This window comes from Triplophysa dalaica, chromosome 10, assembly GCF_015846415.1.
Source record: "Triplophysa dalaica isolate WHDGS20190420 chromosome 10, ASM1584641v1, whole genome shotgun sequence".
NCBI lineage: Eukaryota > Metazoa > Chordata > Actinopteri > Cypriniformes > Nemacheilidae > Triplophysa > Triplophysa dalaica.
This window is the reverse complement of record NC_079551.1, coordinates 10,887,412-10,915,379: the sequence shown is the minus strand read 5'-3', so window position 1 is coordinate 10,915,379 and position 27,968 is coordinate 10,887,412. Positions and strand designations below refer to the sequence as shown.

Sequence of the window (27,968 nt, the reverse complement as noted above, 5' to 3'; positions counted from 1 at the left end):
AAGAGTTTTTCTTATCATCAAACAAATCATTTACTGTTAATGTATTTATTTACTATTTAAACACTTTGTTTAACTTGGAGTCACTTTAAATATAATTTTAAAAGCTAAGCTTGCATATGATGTGTAGTAGGATTTTGCAGGATACCTTGAAGCTCAACGCAAGTTAGATATTACACAATGATATAAATGAACACAATGTTTCTGGCTTTTAAACAGCTTTATTTACAGTTCATACATACCAAGTTTGCGACCGAACAGTCAAATAAATTTCAACATGCTCCAACATACAGTATTTGTGTGATTAACTGAGCGTCGTTACAGCCATTTCCCTGAAGTCAATGAAACACTAAAATCCTTGTTGTTCAACATCATAAAGCCCATCATCTTATACATCATTCATACAATCATAACACAGTCAAGATGAAGTGAGCGTTTAGAAACATGAGCAATAGTCATCGTAGGCCGTTCCTTTAGGTCCCGTCATAACTCACTCACACGCCGCGGCTCCATAAATCGTCCATTTCTGTGAAAATTCCAAAGGCTAAAAAAATAAGATTTCTTTAACTATTATATTCACTACGGAGGTTTTATCTTGTTTTTAAAAAAGAAAGAACAAGAAGATAAAGAGCAGGTCTTTGGAGAAATTCCATGTCCTCGGAGCTAGACTACCAGCTTTCTCACAGCATTAAAAAAACAAGGTCAGGAAAAACCGCAGTCTGACCGGGGGGTCATTTCTAGCGGCATTCGAACGAAGAGTACGGCCGTCCTGAAGTCCATATTTAAGTCAGTGTCCATCAGAGGCAAAATAATGAGGAATCTGGTCTCCTCCTTCCAATCAGTTATTCTTTATGAACGTCGAACACATTCAGTTTAGTAGATGACTTCATACACAGTAGCCTTCTTATCTCCTGAGCCAGTGACGATGAACTGATCATCAGGAGAAATGTCACAGCTGAGAACGGAGGACGATTCCTTAGACTAGAGACAAAAACAACATGTATTAGAATTCTTGGATCCTGGATCAGTATTTGCCACATTTATTCAGAAATGAGAGCTATTATAGTTATATCATAGTTTGTTGGAGTTTTATTAGTACTTGAATTAGACTGTTTTTTGGCATATTTCGTTTTTTTGTGCTTTTTGAGTTTTTTTATATTGCTGTATATTTTTCATTTCAGTTTTAGGTTATAATTTGAGTTGATATGAACTTATTTCAGACTGAGGAATCAACATTTCCACTTTTCCGTTAGTTTAAGGTTTTCACATAATATTTAGGCTTATTAAATGAAGATTAAATGAATATTCCCTAACTTCCTGAATGTTATTAATTCATATAATGACTATTTATATTGAATATCAAACTGCTGATGTTTCTTATCATTTTCTACATACAGAGCACATTTTCATGTCCACTTTTGATTGACAGGATATATCAGCCCTGATCATTGGCTGTTTTTAAACTGTGTGAAAAATTGCTTTTAATCGACCGATTATTGGCCGATATATCTGTGCGTCTCTGGTTTAAAAAAACTTTAACAACGTTGCTTGAAATAAACAGGATACAACAGACCAGACTGTCATCAGAACAGACATACCTGGAATATGCTTGATCCATACGGGGTTCGCCATGCATTCAGTAGATTATCTTTGCCTGTGCTTACAAACCATTTACCTGCGATATTGAAAAACAAATAAGTCCCATATAAAACAGACATAGCGCTTTGTGAAAAGTAGAAAAAAGTCGTAAAATCTGTCGTACCGCAGTAGGCAAACTTGAGCGAGAGAACGCAGCTCTCGTGAAGGTGCAGCTGGTATTTGTCTGGTTTGGACACGTGCAGCACTTCAACATTGCTGCTCTCCATCCCCACCGCAAGCCACTCTCCCGTAGGACAGTAACCCAGAGAGAAGATCTGTGTGCACACAAGTTAACTCATGAAATATTGACATTATGTCATACTGAAAATAGAGGCCAAGTACTTTAAGCCCATAAAAATTTCACTGTGCATGATATACACCGAGTGGACACTTCATTCGGCAGAATCCCCCTTTTGCCCAAAGAGCAGCCGTTTTTTTCATGGCAAAGGAAGCTTCAAAGAGTCCACACAGCTCTAATAGATCATTGGTTGTAATATTTCTGTACCCATGCTTTACATTTTTAACAAAAGTTGCCTGTGAGTAAGCCGTAGTTAGTAGACCCCTTGCAGCTCCACCACGGACCCCCGGTTGAAAACCCCTGTCTCAGGTGATTCCATTTTCAAACCATTGCATCTGGCAATGACAAACATTCAACAGCAAGTCACTTTGATCTCTTTTCCTCTCCATTCTGCTGTTCAGAGCCTTCAAGAGCCTTTAAAAACAAGTGAAAATATTGACTATCGACATCTATCCATTCCCCAAATGTCTGTACCTGTGAGGTGAAGTCATGCTGCTGGAGCTGCCGTCCCTCTCTCAGGTCCCAGCAGCGCACTGTGTTGTCCAGACCTCCCGTCCACAGTTTGGTGCCATCGTTGGAGATGTCGATACAACTGGCTCCATCTGTGTGGCCCTGGAATTGCCTATGGATGAAAATACAAGACCATCACATCTGAAGTTCTTCATATTCAAGCACATTGAAGAACAGAGTAAAGTTCAGCGTGTTTAGATACCTGACAAGCGTTTGGTTGTGCAGGTCCCACACCACGATGTTTCCATCACTGCAGCAGGAGAAACAGACCTTGTTGTCTGGACTGATGGCCAGAGCGTAACACGCAGGAGCCGAGGATGTTAATTCGGCTTTGATGCGTGGAGTGGGCGTGGCCAAGTCCCAGATTGATAGCGTACTGGCTTCGCCACCAACTATCAAGGTGCGCCCATCTGGGAGGAGCTTACATGAGCGAATATAGTTGTCTCTATTCTGATTGGATTAGAAGGCAAAATATTAATAGACGTCAACCTCTCTCTCGTTTACATTTTTACTCTGCCATTAAAATCAAATAAATTGAATTGTGATGAGGATCATTGATTCATTACACTTTAATTATTGCACCTGTTTATATTTACACTCACCAAACAGTCGAGTTGGGCCATGGGACTCTTGCTGCCCGGTTGGCTGATGTCCCACACTTTGACGCAGCCTTTCCCACCGGTGTAGACGTGACGTGTGGAGGTGCTAATGGTGACCGCGCACACCACCTCTCCATGACTGAGGGTGTGGATCTGACGAGCGTGCCGTGGGATACCCGAACCGAGGAGGGCATCAGGAGGGAAGGGCACGGGCTGCATCTGACCATCCGCACTCACGTGGAACGAGTAAGCGCTGAGGGGGCGTAAGAACAAACAGTACATTGACACACATGGAGAAACCCCAAACCAAAAGGTTTTAAACCAACTAAGACAAAGTGTGACAGACAAGATACTTACGGTTTACCGGAAGCTGCAGACTGGAGGCTAGCGGGTAACCCGGGTACTCTCATATGAGGAGACTCATAGCCCACCTTGGAAAGCAAAGACACAATTAGATGAATCATAAATAGAACTTTTTGGATGCACAGGTAACTTAAAGTTGATGTTCTGCATGTTTCATACCACAGGCGAGCGTCCGTATCCAGCAGCGGCTGCAGCAGCAGCAGCGGCAGCTGCGGCAGAGCCGTTCATCTGAGGAGAGACGAGGTGGAGACCCGCGCCGTATGCGGCGGCTCCCGCCAACTCCCCGTTAACCCCCGGGGGAGGCAGGCCGAATGCACCAGGGGGGTACGCACCTTGCACCGCCAAAGGATTCCTCAGACCTAATGCTAAAGATGTAAAAAACAGACAAAGTTAGATTTTTTTTTCAGAATTGAGCAGTCACAATAAACTGCATTTTAAAATAAACAAATGTGTTGTTGCTTTTTGAATGAACACATTCACATTTTTGAATGAAGGCGTCTACTTTAATAATAAATGCAAGTATAAAATGTAAATAAATCATTGAAATAATAAATAAACATTACATTTATAAAAAAAGTAAAGATTTTAACCTGAAATTTTGAATGGATGTTTTTGGGATTCATAATGCACATTTCATAATTTTTTATTTTCTATCTCCAGATGACTTGCCATCTTATATTTTTTTATTAAACTATTTTTATGGAAAAATATTACAAATGTTCACTGCACAGTTTTCATTAAACATTAAGCACTTGTTTCATTGCCACACTCACAAGAAGACCACTACTGCCCTCTGCTGGCCGAGTCAACAAAACCCCTTTTAATAAAGACATCAACCTTGGTTCCTCAGTCAATTTAAGACTTGGATATTATTAGATATTGATCTCACCAAGGGGGTCGACCCCTGCTTTCCCAGGAACGGGGCGAAACTGAGGCGGTACACTGGGGCCTGGAGTGGATGACTCCTGCGACATGGGCGTGCCGGGCTTCATCCCCGGCGTGCTGGACTTCTCTCTCTGAAAGGTTAGACCACACATTTACACATTAATTATTCAAGAAAAAGTATCCAGTCAATGAAAACCTAGAAAATGAGGAAAAAGGTGCAGCGGTTGCAAGCTAGAAATGTCTGTACGTGGGTTTTTTAAGTGACTGGCGGCAAATCAAGAGGGTGGATATGCTTAACTGCAGAACAAAGTGTGCATGTGTGTGTGTACAAGCTACATCGCTGCAGGAGGGGAATGAAGCCAGCGGCCGGGGAAATGCCCTTGAGAAGCACACATGTGTGTACAAGGTCTTGTTTTCAAGGGGAGGGTGCAGAAGTTGTTTGTTAAATGAGATGCATTCGTATCACATGCACGTTTGTGTGTGTATCCAATGTACCGGTGGAGGCTCCTTGCTGCGTGAGGGGGAGGCGGCGCTGCTGGAGGAAGCCAGCGAGGTCGGGCTGGCCTGAGGCAGAGGCTCCTTACGGGAAGGGGGGAGTTTATCTAATCCGTTCTCTCTGGAGGAATAAGACTGCACGCTCCGTGGAGAAGAAGGATCCTAAGGGTACAAAATAAACACAACAGGATGGATTAATTAGGGAAAAAAATGGCACGCTCCAATGGCAGGCCTTGTTTCGACTTTGTGTGTAAAACAAACTGACCTCGTCAACAACCAAATTATCGTCGCTTTTCTCTGCGTCGCTTCCCTGAAAGAAAAAACTTGGAGGTAAACATTCTCTTTATGGGGTGAAAGGAACAGCCTGGCCAAAAATAAATGTCCTCATTTACTTCATTAGATCGATCAATGAAGACGATAAATGCTGTGGGTTTCATTTATAGTAAACGTTGCATTCAAAAATATATCTAAGTGAGCAATAATAAAAGATAACATTAAATACATTTATTCTTCAACCTACATAGTCCGTCATAAACTCCTTTTCATCTGCTTTCCTCTTTTTTCCATTGCTGAGGTAGTCTGAAGGCCTGCCTTTGTCTCCATTTGAGAGCGAACTCTGGGAAAGAAAAGAGATATGAAAAAATTAGAGTGGGAGAGGGTGAAAGGGAAAACAGTGGAGTGAGAGACGGAGAGAAGAAAGAGATAACGATGTAGGAGACGAGGGATAAATCAAATCAGCTCCATAACTGCTGGACCCACAGGCAATGGAGTTGCCTAATGCATGGCAGTCCGCACCGAGAGAAAGAGGCAGAGATGCAGAGAGAGAGAGAGACAGAGAGAGAGAGAGAGAGAGAGAGAGAGAGAGAGAGAGAGAGAGAGAGAGAGAGAGAGAGAGAGAGAGAGAGAGAGAGAGAGAGAGAGAAAAGAGGAAATGGATAGATGGACAGATACTCACTGGTCCAGGTTCACGGTCTGAGGGGAACATGGGAAGGGCAGGAAAACGTCCCCGTTGCCAGTCAAAACAAACCAAAAAACAAACAGCGTGATTATGACATACAAATACAATAAATAAAAACACATGTCTATATTTACATATCTATATTTCTATCTTTGATGTTTCACTATGCAAGCTAGCAGATATTTTGGCAAAAAATAAGATTAGTCCAATGTCTGAAAAATATTGGAACGGTGCTATTGTCCACCAGGTTCAGAAAAAGCTCCTTTAACTTGTTCCACAACCACAAACCAGCAGCAATAATTACACCAGGTTTGCCAGATCTGCAGAACAAAACCAGCCAATTGCTAGTTGCAAATAAAAAATAGATCAATGTCCCCAGCCTAAATATCAAAACCCAAAATATGGCAATACACCAACTTTTATGGATTACACACAATTTCTACTGGAACATAACCATTGCAATAATCATAAATCACTTTGTTTTCATATATAACTTAAAATCAAAGGGAATGATATGTTCATACCTTAATCCCACAGAAACATTCTAAAGTAGCGTAATTATGTTGAAAACCTGTGGACCTGGCAACCCTGGATAGACTAATACTACATTAGATTAATACTTAAGTATTGTAACCCTACGAATGAGCAATTATTAAGTTTGTAACCCCCCGTACGATCAGTCATAAGTGATACATGCACGATTGGTTGGTTCTTAACCCAAACGCTAAAATCTGATTGGTCGATAGAAATAGGGGATTTCCAGTTCGTGAATGGTTCGTAATTTCAGTATGATTTTATTTGTTGTACCTCTGTGATGTTCAGCTGCGGCGGCCGCCGCCACGGCCTCAAGGTGGGCTCTCTCGTCTTTGGCGGCCAGCTGGGCCCCAAGTGCCCCGGAAAGGGCCAGAAGCCCAGAGCCGCCCCCCAGAGCCAGACCTGGGTGAGACAGACCGGATGGATGAGGGCCCATGGGTAGGCCTTGAGCTGCATGCTGGGAAAGATGATGGGCTTGCAGCTGTTGCTGGAGGGAAGGAGAGGAAGAGGTGGATGGAGGGATCACAGAGAAAAGATGAAGGGTGAGGAAGAGATAAAAGAGAGACGCAGATTGGAGTGCGGCAGAGAAACAGATAGCCAGAGGAAATGAAAAAAGAGCATGAGGGGGTAAGGGGGAGAGAGAGATAGAGAGAGAGAGAGAGAGAGAGAGAGAGAGAGAGAGAGAGAGAGAGAGAGAGAGAGAGAGAGAAACAAACAACACAGTTAAGACTTGGATCTGCACCACAGCCCAGATAGGCCGTTACAAAGGGAATGCATTCATGACCCGTTCCCAGCGTTCTGATAGTGAGAGAGCCCTGACTCGCTTTAAAGCAATGCTGCCACATTCGCTACTGAGAAAAAGTTCAAAATCAAATCAAATGAACTCAAGTAAACTAGGCCAGTGATCAATGAGAGAAATGAAGACATGAAATAAAATCAGGGCAAATCAGATATGAAAACTCCAGGTGAGTCTTAGGACGTAATCATCACGTTCCCACAACGTTCAATGTTGTCATCACAACGATTATGGGAATCACGGTTACGTTACAGGAAAGTTATTTGGTACGGCTCCACACTGTGATTGTGTTAACTGGGTAGGAATGACCAAATTTCAAACAGCTTTGCCACAAGCAAAATGTTTTGACATGTTTGCTTCTATTAAATCAAATCGCATCAATTCTAGTTTTCAATTCAACTCTGTGATTCACAACTTTCAAATTTCTGAACCAAACACCTTCTCCCCAAAATGGCAATGAAAACTCAAGAGTAAAGTGTAAAATCAAATAATAGGGATGAAAAGATGGAAGTACACACTGTGGGAGGCAGAGGGGGGAGTCCACGTACCCCTATCGACGCATTCAACTCCCCCATAGTCACCTGTTTGGCGCGCTCCATGGCCTGGACCACCTGCTGCTGGTGCTGTGGCGGTTGAAGAGGGAAAAAAATGACCGTCAATGATAAACAAACAGCAACCAATGAAACAAGGCAGATGGCCACCCTACTGTGTCTTGGTGCTTTGCATTCAGGGTTTTGCATTTTCTGCGGTGTACATTAGCCGCACACATAAAACATTTATATAAATACCCTTAAAACAAGAGGGGAAGTTGTGTTTTATCAGTCAGGAAAAGCTATGGGCAAACTGTAACAGTTTTGTGGAAGTGGGTTTACAAGAATAACAATAAGCTTCCCAGCGGCATCCGAATGAGAGAACGTGAGGAAATACGAGAGAAAGTTGTGTGAGCGAGAGAGTGACTGAAACAAAGAGAGCGATACAGCGTTTGTGTGTGGGCATAAATGAGAGAATTACATCAATCACGCTGTCTGAACGCAACGTGGCATGTGCGAGTCTCACAATGTGTAGCTGTGGGACTAACGTGTGTGTCTGTGTGTGCCGGTCTCGTCTCACCTCCTGTGACAGGAATGGAATGAGCTGGGCGCAAATCACGTTCAACCGTTTGGCGATCTCCGTCTGTAGATATATGAAGGGAGAATGAGGGAAACGATTGAAAAAGCAAGCAGGAAATGTGTCAATCACTTTTTCTTTTCAGATTGTTGTTTTGTTGAAACACAATACTTATCTACTAAACTAAAGTAAAACTAATCTAACTACTCTTATTAGAGATGCACGATGCTACGTTTCTCCACCCATACCGATAGCCAGTTCTTCAGTGTGATATCTCCAGATACAGATTAACTTTCGTCATGTTATTAATTAATATGATGAATATCAATACGGAACATCAAACTGGTGATGTTTCTTAACATTTTTTTTATACAGAGCACAAATTCATTGCATTTTCCTTTCGTCTTTTTATGGATATATCAGCCCTGATCATCGGCTAATGGCTTATAGTATGAAAAAGTACTTGTATCAACCGATACTGGTTATCGGCCGATATATCGGTGCATCTCTAACTCTTACTCAAGCAGACTTGTAACCATCACCAAAGCCATCACCCATTGACTTCCTTTGTATGGTCACAACATATATTCTTTTGTGTTCCACAGACGAAAGAATCATGTATAGATTTTTAACAACATGAGGGTGAATAAAGGACAGAATTTTTATTGGTGGGTGAACTATCCTTATAAAACGGACTCTTGGAAGCCAGCCAATCAGATTGCTGCAGGTGTTTCTGTCAGCATTTTTTCCTGCAGTTTGCATCTACAGCTTCCCTGTAGCTCCGTGGTAAGAGCATGGCGCCAACAACACCAAGGTTGTGGGATCGATCCCAGGGGATTGCACATACTTAGAAATAAATGTACAGGATAATGTAACATAAGTGGCTTTGGATAAAAGCGTCTGCCAAATGCATAAATGTAAACGCATCTGTGCACACGCTGACTAAAGCCGAGACTAAACATACAAATTGTTATAATTTTTGTAGTGACTTTAAATACAATTCTGAAATTTGAAGATCCAAACAAGATGCAAAAGTGTAACCTGCTACCTCCACACACGCAAACAAAACTTGTAAATATTTCATTCCTCCACATCTGGCTCATGCTAATTGTTGCGCAGTGAGGAAGGGAGTGCCTAAAATATTCATGCCCGGCATCTGCTGCCTCGCACCATCCGAGAGGAGTGCCGCCTCCCTCTGTGAGCTCCCTTTCTGGAGGTCAGTGGTCTTGCTCCATTGAGCTCATCTGCAGTCTTAGTTGGGTTGCCAACCACAAGCAATCTATTTCTGGACCATTGCAATCATTTACCAGCTACCCAAACAAGAGCTCCCCCAGCTAATGGTATGCACACATACATCCCGGTGTTGTTTGTTTTGCCGGCAGGTAGAATAACGGAGTAACGCCGGCACGCATGGTCGTATGCCACAAAATGTCCCTTAAGTGAATTACTGCCTGTGTGAACACCCCCCCAACCCTCCAGAGAAGAGAAATTGCCCCCCTCCTCATTCCCACCCCTGCCCCCCCATATCCATCCATCACAGCCCTCCCCAGGGAAGCACAATGATTTCTTGTTAGAGAACGGCAACTACAAAATGACATCTTCAGAGGAGAGAGTGGGGGAGGCTGGAAAAATGGGAGGGTGAGAAGGAGAGAGCACGAGAGAAAGAAAATGAGAGAGAGAGGGGAGAGAAGAAAGGCACAGTTAAGAAAATTACAGAGTGATGGGAGATGCAGAAGGAGGGGGGTACATTAGGAGAAGAGAATTTGTGGAGCATGGCAAAAAAGAAGTGCAATTGAAACGTAGGGAGAGAACAGACGCCCGGAGAGCGCTGACCTAATTTAGACTGACCTGACATCTGCACAAGAGAGAGAGAGAAAACAGAGAGAAATGCAGATGCAGTGGCAGACACAATTTATGAGGACGGAGAGCAAGAAAGTCATAGCCAGCCACTTTAGACAACTGTGTGTGTGCGTAAGAGAGAGAGTGAGGTGGACGTGTGTGCCGCAGACCCAATATTTGTTGATCTAATTCGTTTGTTTGCGGATTCATTTTAAAACGAGTGCCACGGGCCAGACCCAAGAGGATTTTGACGAAACTGTCAAAAACTCGTCGCAGATCTCTAATTGAATAGAGTAATTGAATTTCAACGATGAGCTCCACAAACCTCTACCCAAGATAAGATAAAAACTAATAAACAAACTCACAAACCAGAACAGATTATTTAAGCTTTTAGGATCGGGTCTAAATCAGACATGAAATAACATTTCCATAAACAAGAATAGGCCGATCCACATTGGAAATATTATGTGACAACACAAAGGACGATTGAACGGATCTCGAGACATTCATCAGGAATTGGATTATAAAAACGGTTCATTATAACAGATGGTTGTTTGAAGAAAAGATGGGAGAGGTCAGCTGAAAAGAAAATGTGTTAAAAAGTAAAACAGTTGTCGCATTTTAATATGGTGTAATTCCTGGCGGGCAGCCATCTTACCTGTTTGTGCATTTCTATGTTGAGGCCGTATGACATTTCGTAGTACTGAAAAATAAAAAGAGATCATAAATATATAATAAAAATGATACTGCGGTAAATGCATTAAGTAAGGCATTGAACAGTGAAGTCTGTTTTTAATGGTTAAGCTCAGAAATCATTTCAAAGTCACAAAACAGAACATCATAAGTCACTCTATAGGTAATTTTCTATGGAGTAGCAAAATATTTTATTATTTAACATTGAAGTTACAGATTGCAGCTTTAACACATTGGCATCCTTGACATCAACATGGCATTGCTGTTTGTAGGTGTAGTTCCTAAATATTCTCTGTGTGGGCTGGATTGCATAGTCTGTTCCTCAAAAAAAACTTGAATCTGTCTAAAATATAGCCCTGGAGTCACTTGGACCACTTTGTCAAAGTTGGACAGCTGTTTACGAACGGTTGCTGTATAGAAAGAGCTGCATAATATTTTTTGTAACAAGATTGTGCTGCTTGTTAAAATAGCCGCATAGAGGTTTATATACCGTGTAATTTGGGGATGAGCTGTCCCTTTAACCCAGTCGGATGCTAAAAAATAAGATCTCGTTTGAAAGTAAAATAATCAAGTAAAAGGAAAGAGGAAGGCAGATAAAAGGGGCAAAAGAGAAAGAAAGAGACAGAGGGATAGAAAGACCCTGGCAATAAAAGAAGCCATCTTGACAGCTGCCTGTTGTATTCACAAGCTCTGCCAAGAGCCCACGGCGTTGCTAGGTGACTCCCACACTAAAAAAATTATGAGCCAAGAAAAAAAAGAGAGAGGGAAAACGGCCAGAGAAAAAGGGTTAAGCCGTCTGCCAAGAGCAAATGGCATGCCAGGCACACATAGCAGCCATATCTGTGGGCACTAGGGCACAGACTCATCCGTGATGGGCGAATCGTTTGAAGAACTTCTGATTGAGGAAGATATTTGATGTTTGGATGTGTGCAGCATCCGATGCAAAAAAAAGTTGGTGTGTGTTTGTCTTACCATGACATAATGTCTCTGTATTTCGGTCTTCTCTGTGGCCAGCTTTTCACACTCCATCTTCAGACTGTGAGCGAGAGAGAAAAAGAGAGAGCGTTTTTGTTGGATCGCTTCGATTCAACTCAGACATGCTGTATCAGGTTATATTTGTGTCATGCCAGTTTGAATGAATGCAATAACTATTTCTCAGAGGAATGGTTCATATCATTTGTGGTGAATGACTCAAACGATAGTTTGACAATTTTATTAGAACAAGACTCTTTAATTACTTTCTATTTTTTGGAGTGCAAATTATTCAGATGAAAACTCAAGGTTCCCATAGAGGTTTAGGAGTAACTAGATCCTGACGCTTTACTTTTGTCTGACAAATATTATGAATAACATGAATTTAAATGCACACTGGAGCAAACTTTATTCGATATATCCAGGACTAAGAACTCACAACTGGATGAATCAAATATAAGGGTGATTCTCATGAAATCTTGGTTTGAATATGTCAAACTTGATTTTCTTGAAAACACCCCCATTCATACAAAAAGGTAAAGTATTAAAAGCATTCATTTTTAAAACGTTTACTGATATTTTAACATGTTTAAATTTTATTTTACAAAAAAGTGTTTTAAAATGATGCCTAAGCAAGTCTTCATTTATCCTACAAAACAAGACTCAATTAATTATATTTTTAAAGAAAATTGTAGATGTGAATTTTTTTAAATGTGGAAAACATCCTTTTTTTCTCTCAAAATGTTATAATTTTACTTTGTTTAAATAACAATATAATGAACTCAAATCGGGACCAGCAATGAGAATTTCAGAAGAAAATGATATAAAATACATAATTGCGATCTGTCCCTTGCACAAAGCAGTGAATTAAGTTTATCATGAGCATTCTTTGAGTTGCAGAATTGTATGTTTTATAATTATAATCTTTATTTCCATAATTTTTATGTGAAAATGACCCATTAAATAGTTGTATGCGGGTGCATGTACGCAGGACCCTCTGTTTACCACTATAGCATAAATCAAGAGCAAAACTTTTTCCGGTTTCAATTATGTTTGTTTTTCTGATTTTATGCATCGCAGAAGACACCAAGTCATCATGCTGACAGACATAAACTATATCAGCTTGATCTTGTCTTTTCAGTCTCCAGAGATCTGGCTCTGATGCTCAAAAAGTTACCACAACATAACACAAAGCCAAACATATACAGACGCTAGAAACGCTAGGTATAAATATACATGGCCTCCTCTATATATAAAGATGAAACAGACAAGCTTATATTGAAAGACAAGACACAGATCCCACAAGCCAAGGCTGTATCTATCCACTAGCTCTAAGATCAGCTCTATATAGTTCAAACACACTCTCTCTTTCATCTTCTGGCTGTATTTCAAAACTTCAGACACACTGACTTGTTTGCAGGCGTCAGATTTATGCGTGCAAGCGGGAGGGCCTGGGAAAATTAGAATATGATTAATACCGCGACATTACTGCGCCGCAACAGGTAATAACGGCACATCCGCTCTCCTTCACTGACTGCGCACAGCCGTCGATAATTGACTCATTTATCACCGCAAGAGAGGAAGAGCACGGAAGGGTGGGTAAAAAAGATGATGGGCGTGGGGGGGTTGAGGGAAGTGAGAGAGGGAGCCAGGGAGGATTAAATTCATTCCCACAGCAGAATTTATTACGCTGGAATTGCCTCTCTGCAAAAGTCACCCCCCCATCGAAAGGTTTCCGAGAACTGACAAATCTATCTGTGCGCTTTTCGCCGAGTCTGTCGGCGCTTATTTATTTCCCCTCCCGCCCGAACGGGTTGGCCTCAATTATGTGATGCGGCGAAGACATTGCTCCCTTGTGCAAAATCCTAAAGAAATTTGGAGAAAACAGCGAGACGGCTCCACTGATTGTCTAGCTCGTCAAATAAAGATGCTGGGGCTGTTTTCTGGCTTACATTTACATAGTTAACGCGTTTAAATGCAATCTTTTATATTCTGCAGTCTCTCGTGTGAAAGGGCACGTGGAGTTCAGTGTGCCTCGAGGCTGGAGTGGATATATAGAGGTAAATCAAGGCTAATGGGGAATTAAGCTTTAAAAGGTCAGATCTGTTAAAAACAGGCACACCACCGGTGGGTGACATGCAATAAACAGCAGTGACTGGACATTACAATAGTTCCTGTCTTAAGCGGTTACCTTGTTACCTGTCACCAAGAAATGACACACAGTCACAAAGCTTCTCACATTCATTAGTTAGCAACATGATTGTTTCATATATTTGGTGTTAGGAATTTAGAACAAATCTCAAATCCAAAGAATACAACCAGCGGTACGAAAATGAACGGACCCTCAAATTGTGCGGCTTGTAGATGAGAGGTATGCTAATGCTCTTCTTAGTCACTTGACTTCACATTTCACCTGGCGGAGAAAATTTATAAAAAATCCCATGGACTAACATTGAAAGAGAGACTGGAAATATGAACTCAATTATTATTCACACTTAAAAGACAGAGCTGTGCGTTAATAAAAATGTGATATTCATTCAGAATATGATAATGCTTTATATGCTTTTCTTCATTACTTTAAATGATTGTTAATATTATGGTAAAAATATGTGTATATATTATAAATCAGTAGGCATATGCCTTATACTCTTTTCCCTGAAATTGTTTCACTTGATCTTTTTTCCATTTTAACTTTATTTTATATTAGTATTACATTGTTGTATATTGCTGTAGCTTTATCATTACTTTGTGCATATCGATTTATATTGTATGTCAAGCATTTCAATGTACATCAATGTAATGACAAATAAACTTTGTACTTGAAACTAGCTTACATTTCAACCTTCACTGTAAATAATAAAATATATTTATTTGTGTGGTGAGGCACAGATCGGAGATCAGCGTCGCCTGGGAAACGGCCCGGCATAAAAGCCGCGTGCTCCCAGTACTCTAGGTCCCGTATCTGGCCGCACCCACTGCTGTGCCTTATTGACCCCCAGAGCACAAGAGTGGAGGAACAGCGAGGGAGACAGAGAGAAGGCACCCCAACACGAGCACGGACTGGCGAGTTTTTAAAGAGCAAGCACCCCGATATATTGATGTTGGCCGCGTGAAAGTAAGCCGTCTAATAAATTCCCCGCTGGGGTTGTTTGAACTGCCATCTTGTGTGTGTGTGTGGCGTGTCTCTTACCCCGTCACATTTGACAAACGTTTGTTCCCGGCAAACCATCACAATATGCGAAATATACTTACAAAAATGCTTTATTGTGGTTAAGGAGATGATATTGAATTCTTAATGCTGGGGAACTTGAAGATTACTAATAGTAATATGCTATATTTTCTACACCAAGTTATCAATATTTGTTTAAGAGTAGTTGCTGTTGTATTGTAGTGAAAACAATAGCTACCACAGTATTTCTTGACACAATAAAGGTTATTCGAATGCATCTTTGTGTAGTTTCTCAATGTTATATAGTATTTGTGTGACCACATAACATGTTATTTTGCACATCAAAAAGATAGCTACAAATGTGAAGCCTGTGGGAAGGAATAAGTCTTTCTCTGACAGAACAGAGGACCATCAGCCGAAGAACGTGCAAGAAATCAGCGGGCCGTCTGCGTTACGACAGTTCCGTCAGCGAAGCTCCAGCACTTCAATATGTACACACGCTAACTGCACTTTTAATCATCTCACACAACACCGAGTGAATTGGTAACGACGTCTCAAAGTGAAGAGCCTGAATGAAAAACTTGACCGAAAAGCATATATTCTTTCTGACGCCGAGGAGCATCAGTCCAATTAGAGGAAGTGAAGACACTTCCTCGCAGATCTCGTCTTCATTTGCCATGCCTGCGCCTCATTAGTAAAAGCCCTTGTGCCTTCTGTGTTCTCTCAGTGCCTTTTCATCTCTCTGCTTAAAGCGCGCACACACGCAGTGATTACTTAGTGAAATAGTCCAGTTCAGAGCTAAATTAAACCCCATTACTGCCTGTGAAAGGATTGATGAAGATTTTGCCTTTACAGCAAATTTGCATTTGTGGCATGTGTTCAGAATGAAAATGCAAGCATACTGCTTACTGCGCAGTACATGCTGGTGTATTATATTTTGAAAGAGAATGCGTAAGCAATATGCAATGATTAGCATGGTCACATGACCGAAAAAATGTAGTGTTGTGTGTTAAATTAAACAGGATCTATTGAAAGAAATGCAATATAATTTAAATAACTATGTCTACAGTGAATACATAACATTTACATAATAAAGCGTCACGTTTTTATAACCTTAGAATGAGCTATTTCTATGTACTTACACCGTGGGTCCCCTCACATGATATTCCCCATGTTGTTTCTACAGTAAGAGACAAGCTGATCTAATATATTATCTTATTCGGCAAAGAAACGAAAACGGGACGAAATCTTTGTTCCGAGTCAGCCACCGTGGCGCTCCGAAAGGGAGGGTGGGGTGAGCAGGTGATTGCACTTTACAACTTCACTGTAGATGCCGCCAAAATCTCAACATTGCCCTTTAAAGGGGTCATATGGCACTAATACGTGTTTTTCTGGGTCTTTGGTGTGTTATTAGTTGCCCATGCATGTAGTAGACATGCAACAAAAGATGCATTCCATCTTAAAGCGAATGCTCACCCAGACCTGCCTGAAACGCCTCATGTAACCACACCCACACAAATCTACATCAGTTCGTGGTATGACTTGATTAAGACCGCCATAATGTGTAAGTAAGTGGTAAGGTAGGCATACCTGTCAGTACAATTGCTTTGCAACCTGATGTTCCAAATATGGTAAGAGGCGTTACATTTCCGTCACACGCTTGCGGTATTCGACCAATCAGTACGCACTGATTAACTGGCCAATCATAGCACACCTCGCTTTTCAGACCGATGAGCTTTGTAAAAAATCTGCGTGATTCAGAGCAGGGCTGAACGATTTGAAGGAAAAAAATCTAATTGCGATTTTTCTGACCAAAATTGCGATTTTAAAATGCAATTGACTACTATTTTAAAAAAGACCTAGGTTTGTTGTGTTGGTTTTAACAGCATGCATCATAGAAAGACCAAGCATAATCACAAACTATTTTAACATTATGCCACTGTTTATTTAAAACCACTTAAACACTGTTGCAATTTTTTTTTAAATAAAGGTGTCAAGGAAAAATGTCATGACAAATTAAGAGAATAACAACAGTATCTTAAATAGTTAAATTGACAAGTATAAACAAAACCTTAAACTTTTAAGATCCCAAACCCACTGTAAACCATTACAGTTATGTATGACGCAGTACCTTCGTGAAGATTTGTCGTAGGGTGTGCTACTTTCAAACGTGTGAGCAATTGAAGTTTGCTTGGATGTCAGTTGTGGTGGTTGTTGCGACGAAGTGGGTACATCTGTGGACTTTTTGGCCATGCATTCATCATAGAATAGTCTGTGATACCTCTGCAGGTGTTGATAGAGATTGGTAGTGTTGCCTCGTGAGGTCGACACAGACTTTCGGCATGTTTTACAAAGCACTTGCTTTTGAAGAACATCAGAATGTCGAAAAAACAAAATAATTCCAAACATAACCGTTGCTTTTTCTTTTAGGTACCGAGTCGTCTGCCTGTAAATGTAAATGTAAATGTCTGCTGCTGTTGCGAAAAACTGCTGCTCCGCTAGCGCTCATCTTTTCCAAATGACGTTCTTTGCTAATTCAATAGCATATGCAGTGTTAAAATGACCCCTATTGGTTAAACGTAAAATTGTCAAATACTACGTAGGTGCATCTTATCATATATAAAGCCCTTAATCAAAATAATCGCAACTTGAACATCGCACCCCTTCAAATTGAGATTTTGGTTAAATACGATTAATCGTGTAGGCCTAGAGGCGGGGCAAACAAACATGCACGGTATGTAGAAATACAGCCTTTTTTAACCTTAAATGGTGTATACACACTGCAATAAATCTAAAACAAACGAAAAAATTTGTTTTAGCCTTGTCATATGACCCCTTAAAACTATTTAGATGTGCATCGAAGCAACAACAGTCCCTTCTTTCCAAGTACATACACACAAACCAAAATGTACACACTTTTGTGCATCAAAAACAGAACATTCTTCCAGGACATAGTATAAGGCGGCAAACTATGACATACCTACAGTAACCAAAAATACAATATACTTCTAAATCACACACATAACTCAACATTCCCGACAAAAACTCCTGTCAGACACACACCCACATTAAAGCGCAATTACCAATCATAACCACCTACCACAAACACATGCGCTTATATACACACACACTCTGCAGGGGAATGCCGGGCCACACACATACAGAGACATGTATCCACCACAGTAGGCATAAACCACTAACCCCAGAATTCATCATAAAGATGCCTAAAATCCACTAAAAAGTCTGCTACGTGTAGGCGAAAAGACGGTATAATGGCTTCTGGTACAGTTGTTTGTGTGCGTGTGGCAGCCTGTAGGCTGTTTGTCTGAGCCACTAAAAAGCCAGAGGACATTTGCAAGGTATGTTAGCTTGTGTGGAACGGATTGGAAAGGGCTGGGCAAAGCAAGATCTACTGTAATGAAAACCTCCGGTCTAAAGACCTTCTTTGTGCTGATTAGAGGCTTTACACAGAAAACCCCAAACCCAAACACACGTTGGCAAACACACGCAGGATATGATCAAAACATGGATGCAGTTAGCGAATCGGCATGCTAACGCCATATGCGATTCTTTGTTATACAGTTCCTGCACGGTTCGTATTTCCTGCTGGACCTTGCGCTGTAACTTGACCTCGGCCTAAGTGTGTTTCTCACGTAGCACAAGAGCCGCCACCCAAACACACCTCGCCCCAGCTCATCTTGCCAAATCTCTTTCCCATCCTTTAATCCAACACCAATCAGCCTCCAGACACAAATTACCAGAAATAAAATTTCAATCTAAGCCACACCACCTATTGCAAAGAGCTGTCTGTGCCTGTCTGATACACCCTGCGTGTGGCTGCCATCTTCTACCCGTAACGGTCCTGCGGCAAGAGCATGTTTGTGGGAAATGTCTTATCTCAAGGACTACAAGAAGGCCAATTGTAATCTGGTTCACTGACCTAAAGTTTGATATCTCAAATCTCATTTGCTTTGTGCAGGGCCACACAAAGTGGCATTGAGGGACAAATCACAATGCTTGCGAAACATAACAGCCAAGCTGTAAAAATCATTTATTGCACTAACAAACCTTGAGAGTCCAATTTGAACGATGCATTTATCATTTCAGAATGATCGCATTTATGATGCAACTGTGTATATATTGATGGCGGTGGGACACTGGGTTTACTTGGAGCCCAGATAATCCAAGTTCGGCACATCAATTAAAAATGTATGCGGAAGCTAAGTAGTATTGATCATAGGTTGTATGATTTGAATACTGTCGATACAGTGAAAAATGTTGCCAGAAATTACATTTAACGGCCAGTTTTAGAAAGTTGCAGGCCTATACATCCAATATACAGTTCCCATCATACACGGATAAAGAATCAATTACACAACTTCCTTTGCTTCTTTCTGCTGCTCTAACACTGAAGAAGCTTCCCGTGTATCAGGAAAGTATATATGAAATTGTCTACAATTATGTTCAATTCAGACTAAAAATCACTGAAATGCCAATTTTAAATACCCAAGAACAAACTTCCAGGTTGACATTGAAACAGTCACTGCTTATTCTACACCAAATAATGATTGGATTACACATTCCTCAAGAACTGCACATATAGCTGAACACATCTAGTGCAAAGTTTGAACGTATGTTTAGTGTTAATGGTAATGACAGTGCATCCAAAACTGGGATATGGCTCTTGTACTAATTTGATAACAGGTGTTCAGGTACTTGACCCTCTGCATTAATCTTGATCTTAATGCACCAGCTAACCGCTTAAACTAAGATTGACTGAACAAATCCTAACACATTACTCAAAGACCATTTGCATGATCTTTTAAATGTATCTGGAAATGTACACATAACTGCAAAGCTGTTGGTTTCAGGGAAAATTTTGAGCCATGACTCTACAGGCAGATGCTTAAATCCAGCAGCCATCAGAAGGGATGTACCCTGTTTATACAGAGGATTTTCGAGCTTATTTAACTGAACTCTGAAGGCTGGAACAGAAAAGACCTAACAATAGGAATGTGGGGACTCTGCGGATTTTCAGATTCTGGCGTGAGGAATCAAAGCTGGAGCCGTGTGAAGGCATGCCAGGAATAAGGAGGGGTGCGCGGGTGTGCTGAGGGGGCACAGACTTACTGGTGTAGATGCCAGCACCTACCCAAAAAATACAAAAATCACATGCGTGTCATGCCTGGTCAGGCCACATTCCTGAGCCTCAGAATGCACATCAAACACAAACCCACTGAATCAAAGGTGCATGTGTATGCAAGAACATATTCTGAAAATGAATTGGTCCTCTCATTACAAAACTGTAGCATGGCGATTCCAATGATAACTACAAAATATTCCACAATGTCTCGTATGAAAAATTCAGCTGAAACTATCAAAATGTTCTAATAGTAACGAATTGGTAACCTACAAAAACAGCTACCAAGACCTGGTTGTTCCACCAGGGCTCTGACTAGGTTATAAACACATGACATTTTAACCCTTCGTCCTACAAATACATTACACCAGGAATTCTGCAAGAGGTCCTCCCATGGGTCAACTGAATAACAAACGTAGAAAAAAAATCTGGATGGATAATATTGACATTGGACATCTTAAATCTCAGTGAGTGTATGCTTTGCCAAAAGGGTCGTACCTATGATACTGGGTCTGTAGGAACTGGAACTCCTCCTTTATACGGTCCAGGGTCTCGGGGTAGGTGAGTTTTAGGGGTTGGTTTGACCCTGATGCCGCAGCGGCCGCGGCTGCGGCCGAAGCTGATGACCCAGGGGGAGGTTGCAGAGGTGCCTGCAAAGAAAAGAAAGCAGGGTTAACGTCTGGGCATTTCTTAAATGCACAAAACCAAAAATCTAAGGAACACTTCAAACAATTTCTGGCAACTGCAAAAGGCTGTCAGTCCTGATGCAAGAACCTGGGGCTGATCACAATTTCGACACTAGAAATGAACATGTGCACAAAATTGCCAAGTAATGCATTCTGCAAAAATCAGACAATTCCAAGAACTGATGAAAATCATTTATTGCAAACATGATTTGAGAAGCACGTTGCACAGAGCGGCATCTCCCTGTGCAAGATAGAGAGTGCTGTGCCTATAGCGCAAATGAAGGACACCGATGAAAGACAAGCTCCCCAGAATGAGAGAGAAAGCAATGAAAGAATGAGAGAGGATGGGGGTTGGGGTGGTTCCATGACATAGGGCTTCCATTGTATAGGGATAAAACATTTCAGACAGATGCATGTCAATTCACTTTGGTTGTGGGTGTCCTAAAGACAGGAGGGTGGTTTAGGGTAAGGACCATGCTCACTGCTGGAATTTCGACATTTTTTTTAAAAGTGTGCATGGATTAGAGGAGGGCACGAGAGAGGGGACCCCATTAGGGAAGCCAACAGAATCTTACCGGCTCCAGCAATTAGGAGCTTGGCCTCAGGGTAATGCAGACGGACAGGCAGACAAAAGCCTACGCAACATACAGTAGGGGCTGTCGGTCCATCTATCTGTCTCTAAGCACCTCAGCTGACGAAGGTCCTCTTCCTCGCGACTGCACCTTGCAGGGGTTGTGGCACTTCTCATTAGAATCTCCTCTTTCAACAAGCGGTTGACAGGAAACGCTAAAAGCGATATGATTGATCAAATGTGAAACTGTAGTGTATAAAGCCCCATTACTTCAATTAGCACGGAGCATTTGGTTTTGGCGGTAGTGGCATTTACTGTTGGCTAAGTGTCTCCAGATGTAATGAGCGTGTGTGACCTGCATCAACATGGGAACCGCCTTGAACTCAACGAGTTATTGAGTAAATAGGTATATGGACAATTTAAGCTTAAAGCTTGTCTTGGATGAATGGGGACAGATGTAGCTCGAAGTATCTACTGGGGGTGGGGGTGTCCGTGTGTAAAGGGGTCACCCTGTGTAAAGGGGGGTTGGAGCGAACTACACGGGGGAAAGGAGCCCCTCGGACTTCGCTCACGGGAGACACGATGCATTGTTAGTGTCTCTAACGAGCTCTTCTCTCCAGCCCTGCATTTCAATTTGCTGTCCAGATCACCAGACTCTCACAGTTCCATCCTAGCAGGGAGCACACACACCACAATTACTCCTCACAGGCCAAAGAAAAGGGTCTGGAGAACAAGAGGAGGAAGGCCATTTGAAGAGGGGGGGGCGGGAGGAAGGGGGAATGACACTTGGCTCTATTCCCTTCATCCTCTTTATCTCCGCTCTCGCTACCCCACCCAGCCTCTCACTCTGATATTCAACTCTGTTTACTGAATTTTGCGTACAGGTGCAAAGAGACTTCCGGAGGAAGGTAAAAAAGGGGAATGACAAAGAAAGCAGGCCTTTGCTCAAAGAGCAAAGAGCCGGTCACACTTGCTTCTCAAAAGGCTCAAAGTTTATTAATCAGACATTCTGGTTTTGAAAACTGTTGTTTCACCACCTCATAGAGGCCATTATTGTGGCTCTGTGTCTAACTTTAATATAGCAGCCATTTTGATTCAATGCACTTATAACCTGCCTCTATGGTTAAATCACCTTGCAAATCCTCTGTGCTGTTTTTCGACAGTGGCCACAACAAAAAGACCACTTGACCTCAACGGTTTAGAAAGAAGATTTTAACCTGACACGGCTTTGTTAGGGCATCATCAGCATTGTGGGCGACAGTGATCTGTATTTCAACAAACCACAGAACACCTGAGTCGATAAAACCAATTAAACCTCCCTGATTGTGCCAAGGTCATGGCTCAAACAAGAAAGTCCTTTCAGACTTGAAATACAAAATAAGCCCTCACGTGATACTTGTTAGGGAAGAGACGGGGTTAAAAGTAGGAGACTTTTGGAAATTATAGCTTTAATAGTTGTATAAAAAGACCAGTACGCATGAATCATAGGGATGTCCAAATTGAAAGTGTTCATGCAATGTTTATTTACTTTTTCTCTAATTACAGGTTTCATTACATCAAACAATAATGATCTCCCAAATACTGCTGCTCACCCACTTACTAAGACAAAAAACAAGACAATGGTAAACACCACAGCCAATCATACAAACAGAATTCCTGATTCTATGCCCGTTGGTTTGTCCAAACCACAGCTTTTCTAGTTTGTCAGAGGCCGAGACATACATGACTCCCACATGGCCTATATTTTAGAACTGCTACGAAGTCTGTGAAAAGCTGTGGCCAGCCATGATGCCCAAATCCCAAAAGCTGTCCACACAGTGGCCTAACCTTTGATCAAGCTGTTACTCTTTTAACACACACATCACTTGAAAACAACTGACCACACACTTGTGTTTCCACTCCCAGAAAATGGCTACAAAGCCGGATTTGGAATTCTCCAAACTTTCTTTGTCTTTGCCGAGATCATTATGCAGCAGTATAAAAGTCTTTTAAAGGGATCATATGACATGGCTAAAACAAATATTTTCGTTTATTTTAGATGCAACGCAATGTGTTTACACGACTTAAGATGCAAAAACACTGTATTCTCCACATACCTTTCATGTTTTGTATCACCCCTTTGCCCCGCCTCTCTGAAACGCATGGATTTAAAAAATGGTGTGAAAAGCGACGTGTGCCAAGATTGGCCAGTTAACCAGTGCGTAGTGATTGGTCGAATACCGCAAGCGTGTGATGGAAACGTAACGCCTCTTAGTAGGGGTGTGCGATATGACGATATTTGATTGCGAACGATTAAAATGACTGCACAATCCACTTTTTCGGAATAATAGTTAAATCGTCCTATGTAGTGCAAGACATGTTATATCCGTTGCGGTTCTATTGAATTCGTCAACATCCTTGCAATAGATTGCGCCATGTTAACAAGCTCGTATACGTTGCTTGTGAATTCATTAAGATTAAGTGAAGCGGTCAGTGACGATGAAGGGAAACACACAGGATTTGGCCCCTAAAAAAATTCTACATCATTAATATTGAAATGGTTTGGGGTTTCCCCAACTGACACGGCCCAAACAACAGTTCTTTGCAAATGTGGCAACGATAAGATTCGCACGTCGGGTGGCAACACAACAAACCTTTTTAACCACCTCAAATGAAAGCACCCGAAAGAGTATGCGGACAGTCAAATTATAAAGGGATCCCACGCGAGTAAATCAGTTATGAGCAAGCATCCGGAAACTACAAGGCTTAAACAAACGACTTTAGAAAAAGAAGGATTTGAGAGAGGAACTCCGTATGACAGAACGAGCAAGCGCTGGAAAGATGTAACTGACACGGTCGCATTTTACCCGGCCACCGACATGATTCTCATAAAGACTGTGGAAAATTTGGGCTTTAAAAGACTGCTCAAAGTCGAAGATCCACTTACGAAATACCCAGCCGCAAATATTTTTCCTCCACGGCCATTCCACAGCTTTACTCTGAGTGCCGTAACAAGATGCAAAACAAAATTCAAAATGTTAAGTTTTTTGCTAACAGCTGATTTATGGTCTTGCACTTGCATAAACTATTAACTTGGTAAAGAGTATATTTTTATATGGGGACATAGTTTGCATGTATTGTAGCTCTGTAATTTTTTGCAAAATAGTCTTAAAACCAACTTGAAGAAGAACCGGGATAAAATCGTGATTTGAATTTTTTTCTAGATCGCCAACCCATACCTCTTAGCATATTTGGAACATGAGGTTTCAAAGCAATTGTACTGACAAACAGTACGCCCATTTATTTGCGTATAAATTTGGGCGGGCTTAGTCAAATCATAAAACGAACTGACGTAGATTTCTGGGGGTGTGGTTACACGAAGCATTTCAGGCAGGTCTGGGTGAACTTCCACTTTCAGATAGAATGCATCTTTAGTTACGACACTTTCATTTTTGCAATTTTATGAGTCTAAAACATGCATGGGCAACTTATAACGCACCGAGAAAACACAATAAAACGTATTTGCGCCATATGACGACGCCAATTGATGCCTTCGAGGACCTTCAAACTCACAATTTATATTATGTTATAAAAAAATGAAACACTATCATTAACATCCAGCTTTGGAAAGTGGAACTAAAATAAATCCAATGGAATTTTCTGCATTCTGCATATTGAAGAATAACCTGTTTTTAGGTGTACACATTTTTCCAAGGAACCAATTGATGCCTTCTGCAGTGATGTTAGAGTTCAGGCAATGTATATAAAAATATACCTCAATTACAGTGTCAACAACCGCCGAACATTTACATTTTAGAGAACCTCCCCGGGAATCTGACCTAGGCTGCCTTGTTTCATTGATTTCGTATTCTCCAGCAGAATGAAGCTTTAAGGAATGCCCCAGTAATCCCTTACTTGTGTGCGGGGGAAGGGGGGGGGAGTAGTATGGTGCCAGGCACCTGTTTCATTAACATCACACATCTTTTCTCTTCCCTCTCCGCAAGCTCGTTATTCAAATTTCCCCGCTGTCAGGATACATTAGCGGCTCCGCGATGGTGGCTTGTCAGCTGTGGTAATTGCTCTAGGTGCTTCTTTATGAGGTAACCCGCGGCCGGTTTGTTCTTTCTGTTTTTGGAAATTCCACACTTTCTTTTAGTGACTTTTGTAAACCTGGCCCAGAATGCTTCTGTTTACAGCTGAGGGTGCCAAGTCATGTGCCATGGCTGGAATAGGCCTTGCCCTGACTTCACTTGGATTCCCTAGGAAGCAGAAGGTTAGGGGCATAGGAAGCTCATTGAGGAGGAATACTGACAAATACCTCACATAGGAAGGATAATGGACCTAACTGTACCAGATCCTTCCAGAAGCCAGATTTAGGGTCGTCTGGTGTTAGGTAAGCTGTAGGAAATGTCCAGTGCTTCAACTGGGCCATACAGATTTTCAATGTTGAATTCAAGTGTTATGCAGCATAATATATATTTTTTTCCCGAAAATCTGCCACATCTGGTTAAACATTGTGGTCTCAAATAAGAACAAGCCCCTTCTTACCCACATCAAATGTTGGTATTTTCTCCCTCTTAGCTGAACATCAAACTGTGCACAACAACCACTTACTCTCCATTCTGCGTTAAAAGCACTTGAAAAAAACTGATGCGCTGACTAATTAGCATGAAAATGGTCATAGTAAAGAGGAAAAATGTTGTTTTTTACTGAAGTCATAAACAGATGATCATAAAAAAGGTTTTGTATCAAGTTGCTCATTTTAAACCATCGTAGATGGTAACCTTGTCACGCATTGAGGAATCTGTGGGTTGGTTCCGTATTAATACATTAAAAGCTCAAGCCATAATAAATCTCGATTTAACTTGTACTTTAAGTTTGCCACCAAGTACCACTTTCGCATGGTATTACATAATGGTACAAAATTACCCCCAACAAAAAAAACTAAACAAGAATGTATAGGCAATATCGACAAGCTTTAAAACTCTTACTGTAATTAAGGTATCTTCACTTATTACGACAACCTGTATGGGTTGTCTTTAACCAGCTTTGAAAGTCGTGGACGAGACAAGTCCACAGCCCAACCGGCTCTCAATGGTTTTGGCTGTTCAGGGCGAGGAAAAGCCCCTAGATCTGCCCAAGCTGTCTCCTGCGGACAGGGTCTGGACCAATTACTCAATCTAAAGACCACTACGAAATCAACCAACCTGGTCGGTGTAGAGAACAGCTAAAAGGGGCGAAACCCTAAATACTTCACCTATGTATCGTGCACCTCCTTCCGATCATGAAATTGCACACCCCGGTGGAGTCTAATTTCCATCCCTTAGGAAATGAATGTCAAAGCATTCTTAGTGAAGGTTGGGGGTGCTGGGGGAGGGGCGTGTGATGACTGTAGGGAAATCTCAGGAAATCAACACAAAGTTTGAACCGTTTTAACACAGTTTGATCACGTTTTAATGAATTGAGTGATAACCGAGGTCACACTCAAGGCCAAAGTTGACTTGAGGAAAGCTCGAGGACAAAAATGTAATCGCAGTGGACTGTAAAGCAAACTAACAGATCTAAATTATCAAATACAACTATAGCCAGTGTCATTGAAAGTTTGATCCTGCAATGCAAACTAAATGTCACAAACAAATGAGTGAATGATGAAAAGGCTATAACACGCAAAATAAAGAAACTCGACACCAAACAATACAATCAAATGCATAGCAAGTTACCCAATTTGATGAAAACAGCTATTATGCAGAGAGATGCTCAAGCTAAAAGAGGGTCCACAACAAGGACAATATTATACTGTGAATAAGTGCTGGGAAAACTTATCCAAAAGAAACGTATTCCAACTGCACGCCCATTGATATATCAAGTGTCGATTTGTGTAATCCCTTTTATTTACTGCATTAATTCATCGATTACGCAGAGAATCTTAAAAAAAATACACAAGTAATAACCAATAACCAAGCGTGGCTTGGTTATGATATCACATCATGCGCTCGGCCACTTCCAACTCCAGTTTTCCAATCCATGTGAACGTTTCCCCAAAACGATGAGACAAAGGGTGTAAACAAGCTTGTTTTAACGTAAACCACCTTAAAACGCATTGCGTACCGAGCCTACGCTCATCTGTGGAGTACCAAAGCAACTCACCTGGGGTCGATTCTGGGGAAACATTGTGAATAACGCGTTTCTCGCCGTTCGGGTCTCCTCCGGTGTTGTGTAAATGTTGTTTCGGGAGAGTTTGCGCCTAATGCGGCTCTCAGAAGAACATTTGGCCCTGTTTCAGCGGCGCCACGCTCGGCTCGCTTATTCCTCGTCCAAGACTCCCTTTGTTCTGCTTTATCGCGCAATATAAGATGCGCCCAGTCCTGTCTCGAGTCCCTCAATACGACGCGCCTCGAAATATCGGAACGCAAGCGCTCGGCCTTCGTTGCTCCCCCGCCCTCGATGCGTTTTACTGATGGAAACAATCACGAAGTGGACGGCGAGCTATCGTGCTCCCAGGACGCCACCCTCAGCTTCTTTTGTCTGCTCCTCGCGCAACCCCACTCTCTCTTCATCCGCTCCTTCCTTTCGGGTCCTCAGCTGTTTTTCAATGGGACATGCGGGTTGTTTTCTTTAAGAGAAACGCATGCCCCCCCTTGTGAACGGAGACGGGGTTTGGCTTGCGGTAACCAGCAAAGAGTTAAACTCTCATGTTACGCTCTTTTTAAGGCTGCGCTGGGAAAAGGGATCCATAGGA

At 41.6% G+C, this 27,968-nt stretch overlaps 1 protein-coding gene across 7 annotated transcripts; it reads right to left on the bottom strand.

Annotated features, from left to right (window-relative positions):
- Positions 1 to 204: 204 nt before the first annotated feature.
- tle2a (TLE family member 2, transcriptional corepressor a) lies at positions 205 to 27,968 on the bottom strand. 7 transcript variants are annotated; one of them, XM_056758467.1, is made up of 20 exons: positions 27,377 to 27,968; positions 20,492 to 20,643; positions 11,685 to 11,748; positions 10,678 to 10,722; positions 8,184 to 8,246; positions 7,592 to 7,696; positions 6,551 to 6,764; positions 5,741 to 5,757; positions 5,306 to 5,401; positions 5,051 to 5,095; positions 4,786 to 4,947; positions 4,295 to 4,421; positions 3,565 to 3,770; positions 3,400 to 3,473; positions 3,046 to 3,295; positions 2,646 to 2,893; positions 2,408 to 2,555; positions 1,760 to 1,910; positions 1,596 to 1,672; positions 205 to 978 (listed from the first exon to the last, which is right to left on the bottom strand). In XM_056758467.1, the coding sequence occupies exons 1-20, from the start codon at positions 27,398 to 27,400 to the stop codon at positions 871 to 873; spliced, it is 2,376 nt and encodes a 791-aa protein (XP_056614445.1). In that variant the 5' UTR covers positions 27,401 to 27,968; the 3' UTR covers positions 205 to 870. The 7 variants fall into 7 exon arrangements, with proteins under 7 accessions (XP_056614445.1, XP_056614441.1, XP_056614442.1 ...); XM_056758463.1 differs by having other exon boundaries at positions 5,741 to 5,803; positions 6,552 to 6,764; XM_056758464.1 differs by having other exon boundaries at positions 5,741 to 5,803; positions 6,552 to 6,758.